The 7,667-nt window shown below is 45.8% G+C and overlaps 1 protein-coding gene across 1 annotated transcript in view; it reads left to right on the top strand.

Annotated features, from left to right (window-relative positions):
- Positions 1-346: 346 nt before the first annotated feature.
- The window catches only part of rgl1 (ral guanine nucleotide dissociation stimulator-like 1), a 34,740-nt gene continuing 27,419 nt past the window's right edge, over positions 347-7,667 (top strand). The window contains exon 1 of the mRNA XM_084162900.1: positions 347-880. Coding sequence (XP_084019026.1) covers positions 725-880 — 156 coding nt within the window. The 5' untranslated portion in view covers positions 347-724. The remainder of the gene's footprint in view (positions 881-7,667) is intronic.

Genomic DNA, 7,667 nt, shown 5'->3' with positions numbered 1-7,667 from the left:
GTGGCGCTGAGTGGTTTGAGTGGTGTATGTAATTTTGGCTCAGGTATCACAGAAATGGGGCCATCCAAGTTAACATCATGGAAAACATCCATTAGAATATATTGGAAATCCTGAAACCCCCCTTCTCTCTTTTCCCATATTTCATCAACATTTTTAGTCACTAGATAGTTAAGGGGCTTATCCTATGCTCCTCCCACTCTTGGCTGAGACAGAGAGAGCGAGGGAGCGAGGGAGAGAAGGAGAGATAGACAATAGAATTGAATCACTCATGTGGTTAGAGCTGGTAGGCTACAGCCAAGCTCCACACGCACTGAGAGGGGAAAAGAGAGAGAAGGAGTGTGAGTTTAAAGGAGAAGAGAAAGAGGAAACAGTGTCAGTTGGAGAGGAAGCCTCACTCACAACTCCAGGCTCACAGCGAAGAGGGAACTGCAAGACCGGGGACACAGCAACCTAGCCTGGGAGCAGGAGGACTGACCAGCCTACTGAACCACACAGGCACCTATAACAGAAAATATAACCGAGCCCTTTGGGTACAGAAGACCAGGGACAACAGCCACTCTGAGCCAGTGGACCCACAACAACATTCTACCACCCTGATCCAGACACTGAGGAACGAGAGACCCAGAGATCCAGAGGAACCCCCAACAGCACTCTCACGCTGCCTTCCAGAGTAGAGTATGTCCTGCCAGCCCAGCCAACCCTGCCGCTGAGCCGCTGGGGCACCATGATATCCCACTACCCCCTGGCCACACTGTTGCCCTGGCCCCACGGCCCCCACGGACACTGTTCCGACATGGAGGCCTCTCTGCTGGATGGGAAGGGAGGGGTGGCCCTGCAGAGGTACCAGGCTCGATCACCAGAGAGCAGCCCCCGACACTGGGTCAGTAACTACCGGAGTGGGTTTGTGTGTGTGTGTGTGTGTGTGTGTGTGTGTGTGCATGTGTGTGCATGTGTGTGTGTGTGTGTTTGAGCATGTGTGTGTAGCTGTCTTTCATGTACCTTTCACTGTGTGTCCCTATGTCAATCGGTCTGTCTGTCTCTATCTATGGTTGATAGTCTTTAATGTTAGGGAAACATTGTTTCACACTCTCTGGTGTGTCCTTACAGTATGATGGACTGGTCTTCTCATCTGAAGTGGGTCTATTCCTTTTCCTGCTCTGTCTCTCTGTCTGAGTTGTCTCTGTGTTCAATCTCTCTGTGATGCTGTGTTCAGGTCTGCAGGGCCTAATTCATGGAGATATGTTTTGGTAGTTTCATATTTGGGCTGAGGTGTGAGAGAGACACTGTACAAAGGGATTCAGGAAATTGACAGAAAAGTAGACAGTGGCAGACCATTCAATGTCCAACGTCTATAGTGTACTAGAAGGAACAGCCCAATGTGATTGTGTACAGTAGTGATGGTAGAGGGCAGACAGACAGGGGGACAGATCCACCTTCACAGAGAAGTGTGACCTGTAGTTCTGCTGAGCTCTGTTTATTCCTCAAAGGTCGGTCTGTGTGGTTGTGGTGATTCTGAGGAAACGGAGGAGGGAAAGAGGGGAGGAGAAGGAGGGGGGTGGTTGTTGAGCGGGAAGCGAAGCCTCGTCTCTAGCCCCCGTCAGCAGTTCTGCTGCACAGAAACATGCAGCCTGCGCTGACCGCTGGTAACACACGGTCACTCTCTCTGACCGCTCCTGACCGCTACTGACCTGCTGAGTGGTCATCCATCCATTCAGGGAACCTGTATCACTGCTGCCATCCACACAGTTCAAGTACCGACTACCAAGAAGTGGTTACATCAGAGTCTATCAGCCATGTAGCTGGAACATGAACCATGGTTGTGTTTACATGTGATGTGCTATTAGTGTGTGTTTATGGAGAGGTAATAACAGTTTATTAACCATGTCACTTTTAGTGTTTGCATGAGATAGATGTTTTGTGTACCTATTTGAGCCCTGAATCTTTTAAATCTGGCATTTACCTAAACATTGTTGATGTGGTGTCTAAGAATAGAGGTCTTTGGGTGGTCTGTGTATGTTCGACCAATACAGTGTAGATACGGCAACTATTAGTAGGTCTGTGGCCCAGTACTGAAGTACATACTGTTGATATGGTGAATATGAATGGAATCTGAATGGAGGTCTGTGTGTGCTAAGTAGATAGAGCGTGTGACATAGTGTATAGGGGTGGCAGGTAGCTTAGTGGTTAAGAGCGTAGTGCCAGTAACCGAAAGGTCGCTGGTTCTAATCCCTGAGCCGACTAGGTGAGAAATCTGTCGATGTGCCCTTGAGCAAGGCACTTAACCCTAATTGCTCCTGTAAGTCGCTCTGGATAAGAGCGTCTGCTAAATGACTCAAATGTAAATGTGTATGTTTGTGTTGTTCCTCCCCTGGTCCTCTTATCTGACTTCCTGGCTGACGTCTCTTCCCGACTCACTGGACAGTTTCCGCCCATTGTTCCCCGAACAGAGAGGCCAGGCCTCTCCCTCTGACCACTGCTCACACAGATTCCAAACATACAGATTTGTGATTTCACACAAACAGATAAAAATATAAATACACACACACAGATTTTGCGTACATACGCACGTGTACACACAATCACAGTGTGTAGGCTAATTGGCCTAAGCTAGTTTTGGCCTTGACACACCAAACAATGAGTCTGTTTGTGTTAAATGCAGTCTGAATGCTGTTTGTTTGATTGTTTATCAGGGAATGACCAACCTCACTGTACTGATAGCGCACTCTGTTTCCCTATAATGTTTACATATCTTGCATTATTCATCTCATATGTACAGTTGAAGTCGGAAGTTCACATACACTTAGGTTGGAGTCATTAAAACTCGTTTTTCAACCACTCCACAAATTTCTTGTTAACGGACTATAGTTTTGGCAAGTCGGTTAGGACATCTACTTTGTGCATGACACAAGTACTTTTTCCAACACTGTATCACAATTCCAGTGGGTCAGAAGTTTACATACACTAAGTTGACTGTGCCTTTAAACAGCTTGGAAAATTCCAGAAAATGATGTTAAGGCTTTAGAAGCTTCTGATAGGCTAATTGACATCATTTGAGTGAATTGGAGGTGTACCTGTGGATGTATTTCAAGGCCTACCTTCAAACTCAGTGCCTCTTTGCTTGACATCATGGGAAAATCAAAAGAAATCAGCCAAGACCTCAGAAAAGAAATTGTAGACCTCCACAAGTCTGGTTCATCCTTGGGAGCAATTTCTAAACGCCTGAAGGTACCACGTTCATCTGTACAAACAATAGTACGCAAGTATAAACCATGGGACCACGCAGCTGTCATACCGCTCAGGAAGGAGACACGTTCTGTCTCCTAGAGATGAACGTACATTGGTGCGAAAAGTGCAAATCAATCCCAGAACAGCAAAGGACCTTGTGAAGATGCTGGAGGAAACAGGTACAAAAGTATCTATATCCACAGTAAAACGAGTCCTATATTGACATAACCTGAAAGGCCGCTCAGCAAGGAAGAAGACACTGCTCCAAAACCGCCATAAAAAAACCAGACTACGGTTTGCAACTGCACATGGGGACAAAGATTGTACTTTTTGGAGAAATGTCCTCTGGTCTGATGAAACAAAAATAGAACTGTTTGGCCATAATGACCATCGTTATGTTTGGAGGAAAAAGGGGTTGGCTTGCAAGCCAAAGAACACCATCCCAACCGTGAAGAACGGAGGTGGCAGCATCATGCTGTGGAGGTGCTTTGCTGCAGGAGGGACTGGTGCACTTCACAAAATAGATGGCATCATGAGGAAGGAATATTATGTGGATATATTGAAGCAACATCTCAAGACATCAGTCAGGAAGTTAAAGCTTGGTCGCAAATGGGTCTTCCAAATGGACAATGACCCCAAGCATACTTCCAAAGTTGTGGCAAAATGGCTTAAGGACAAAGAAGTCAAGGTATTGGAGTGGCCATCACAAAGCCCTGACCTCAATCCTATAGAACATTTGTCGGCAGAACTGAAAAAGCGTGTGCGAGCAAGGAGGCCTACAAAGCTGACTCAGTTACACCAGCTCTGTCAGGAGGAATGGGCCAAAATTCACCCAACTTATTGTGGGAAGCTTGTGGAAGGCTACCCGAAACATTTGACCCAAGTTAAACAATTTAAAGGCAATGCTACCAAATACTAATTGAGTGTATGTAAACTTCTGACCCACTGGGAATGTGATTAAAGAAATAAAAGCTGAAATAAATAATTCTCTCTACTATTATTCTGACATTTCACATTCTTAAAATAAAGTGGTGATCCTAACTGACCTAAGACAGGGAGTTTTTACTGGGATTAAATATCAGGAATTGTGAAAAACTGAGTTGAAATGTATTTGGCTAAGGTGTATATAAACTTTCGACTTCAACTGTATATACTGTATTCTATAATATTCTACTGTATCTTAGTCCATGCCGCTCTGTCATTGCTCGTCCATATATGTATTCTTAAATTCCATTCCTTACTTAGATGTGTGTGTATTAGGTATATGTTGTGAAATTGTTAGATATTACTTGTTAGATATTACTGCACTGTCAGAGCTAGAACCACAAGCATTTCGCTACACCCGCAATAACATCTGCTAAACACGTATATGTGACAAATACAAATTGATTTGATTTGATATATTCGTTTCTCTCCTCCCTATCTATTTGAATGTCACAGGCACATTTAGTATTTCATATTTTTCCTCCTGTTATTGGTCACAGGAGAAACATTGTTCCAACTTTACAGACTACAGTTACATAACATTTATGCCTGTTATGCATTTAGTCCCGTGTAGCTCAGTTGGTAGAGCATGGTGTTTGCAACGCCAGGGTTGTGGGTTCGTTTCCCACGGGGGACCAATATGAAGAAAAAAAAAATGTATGCACTCTAACTGTAAGTCGCTCTGGATAAGAGAGTCTGCTAAATGACTCAAATGTAAATGTCCAGAAGAACTTTGAGACTTTGACTGTGCTGCTCCCTTGGCTTGTGAAGCTTTGTTGTAATGTAAACTATTATCTATCTGTATCCCTTCCTCCTCTCTTCTCCCCTTCTTCATGATCGGTTACGAAACCAGGCCAGCCATAAAGTAAAGCAGTGATTGAACTAATCTGTGTTTTAATGGCCCTGTTATGTGGTCCTGATGATGGGCGTCAGGTTCAAAGTGCAGGTCAGAGAGAGAGATGTAACGCTGAGGTGTCCCTGTTCCATGTTACTGGGCACTTAGAGCCTCATAAAGACAGATAGAGCTGCCTCCTAGTTCCTGGCTCCTGGAAGATGATACTGTGTTCTGTTCTCCCACTCACAGCCACAGAGAGTGTAACAGAGCAGCTTGGTGATAAAGCACGCAGGTCAATAAACTAGAATACAGGCAATATTCAGCAAAACCCAATGACTGGTAATAAACCCAGCAGGGCCATTCGATAGTGGGTCATCGAAATAGCAGAAGCAATAGCAGACCACGAGAGTAAATCCACAATGATGATGTGGTTTCCAAGGAAGAATAGAAAAGCTGACCAAGCAGTCCTCCTTCCCGTTTTTTTCTTATTTTCTTGTGCTTTTATTTTTATGTGACGTTCAAATGTTTCCTTTCTAGCTAACCTTTGATTTCTTGACAGTCATGTGCCATTATGACGCGACAATTGGGTTGGGTCTGTTATGGAGTGATTTATTATGGCACAGAGGAGAACTGAGGTTGTCTGTAAAACACTGCCATTTAATAAACCTCCCATTGCTACAGTCCGAGGAAGGAAACTGACACTTGATTGTCCTAAATAGAAATGTATTTCTGTGTTGACCCAAAAGTACAGAAAAACGCTGACTACTCCAGTCACATAATACAATGGTGAATCCGTATTGCCCCAGATACCAAATAAATGGGTCTGCAATATTTTCTTCAATGTAGACCTCTTTGCTGGCATCCTATTAATTTCACACTCTTGGGTGGCATCTTGCAAGTCTAGCTAGCTGCTCAATGGTTCATACTGTATTGTGGGTCCTGGACTAATTGGGGCAAAGGGAGAGTGTGATAGTGTGAAGAGTCAATGGTCAGGCTATTGTCCCTGTCATCCTCCTGTCCAGGCCTGGGCATCACACATCACACCAGAGGGTCAGATCACTCAACTGGGGCAGAAACACATCAGACCATAGGGGCAGAAGGCAATATGGTGCCCCCCTACTGGGTAACACACTTCTGAGTGGTTTTGATCACACACATTTGGATGGGCTTCAGGCTGTGGATGTTAGTGGCACAGTGGCTGTAAGCTGTATAAGCACGCTAACCTTTTTAATTCAAATGGACGCATGCACACACACACACACACACACACACACACACACACACACACACACACAAAAAAGCTGGACTGCACACCACAAAAACACCAGCCCCTGGCAGCTTGTGCAAGAGGACTGCGGTAAACAATGTGAGCCCCCTCCCCTCCCCACAACACCCCGGCCTGATCCCAGTCATGTGTCCCAGCTTACTGCATGTTCTGCCTGAGTGAGCAGAGGGTGTGTGTGTGTGTGTGTGTGTGTGTGTGTGTGTGTGTGTGTGTGTGTGTGTGTGTGTGTGTGTGTGTGTGTGTGTGTGTGTGTGTGTGTGTGTGTGTGTGTGGAGGAGAGGGTATAGAGGGGGCCGATGTCCAAGTGGGCAGTGCAGGAGGGTGTACTCAGGACAGTTATTAATATGAATGGTCAGCACTAGTGCAATCTGGCATGTCAGCATCTCACCCACTTGTAGTCTGAACCCTCAGGCCATAAAATGTTTGCAGATCTAGTGTGTCTATTTCTAGGCATTCAATATAGAACAGAGTCACATTTGGAGCCCTCAGTGGTTCTATGGATCCGTGGGTGTTTATCTCAGCAGAATTGGAGTGATCCAGTAGCTGTGAGAGACAGATGGCTCTGACTGTAACAGGAGGCCAGACAGGCAGACCCGTACTTCTTAATTAGGGCTTATAGGCAGGGGGTCAGGGGTGGGGATGGAGGGCTACTGGGGATACCCCAAGTTACCGTAATGTCTATAAGACACGGCAGTACAGTATGAGTCATAATAAAACACAGCCTAGAACTGAGGATTATGCTTGTTTTGGTGCCGAGGGCGGCTCAAGCCTATTGACCCCAGATGAACACTGGGGAACACTCCGGATCAGCCTGTAATATTGCCTCTCGGAAAGCTTTGGATAGGCCTATAAGTTGCCTTTAGGCACACATCTAGGATCAGCTTAGGTGGGGGGAAATGTAAAAACGACCTCAGTATCTAGGAGCCATGTCATCTTACTCTTCTCTGAGGCAGTTCTAGGATCAGTCTGTATAAGCCATGGTGTAATGTTGTCTGTGCTCCCAAAGACCTCTGTAAGACACTGCAGCCCCAGCTGGTGGCCATCCAGAGGGAGGGGAGGGGCTCTCTGTGTCTTAGTGGGGTTTACTGGCAGTGGTGATGATGTCATTCCTCTGGAGCCTGGCCGGCTGCATGAATCACTATGCTGATGAGGCCAGGAGGCCACTGTTAGAGCCTCACTTAGGGGCTCACAGGGTAACAATGGATCAGAGACCAGGAGGAGAGAAGAGGACAGAAGAAGAGGGAGAGAAAAATGAGAGGTGAGCCGAGAAACATGCACTACAGAGAGAGTGGGGGGAGACAAGAGAAGAGGGGGGAAACATGGGAAAGGGGGGCAACT

This window comes from Coregonus lavaretus, assembly GCF_964263955.1.
Source record: "Coregonus lavaretus genome assembly, chromosome: 6".
Lineage (NCBI taxonomy): Eukaryota > Metazoa > Chordata > Actinopteri > Salmoniformes > Salmonidae > Coregonus > Coregonus lavaretus.
Note: the sequence above shows the minus strand (reverse complement) of the source record. Positions and strands in the feature narration are given on the sequence as shown.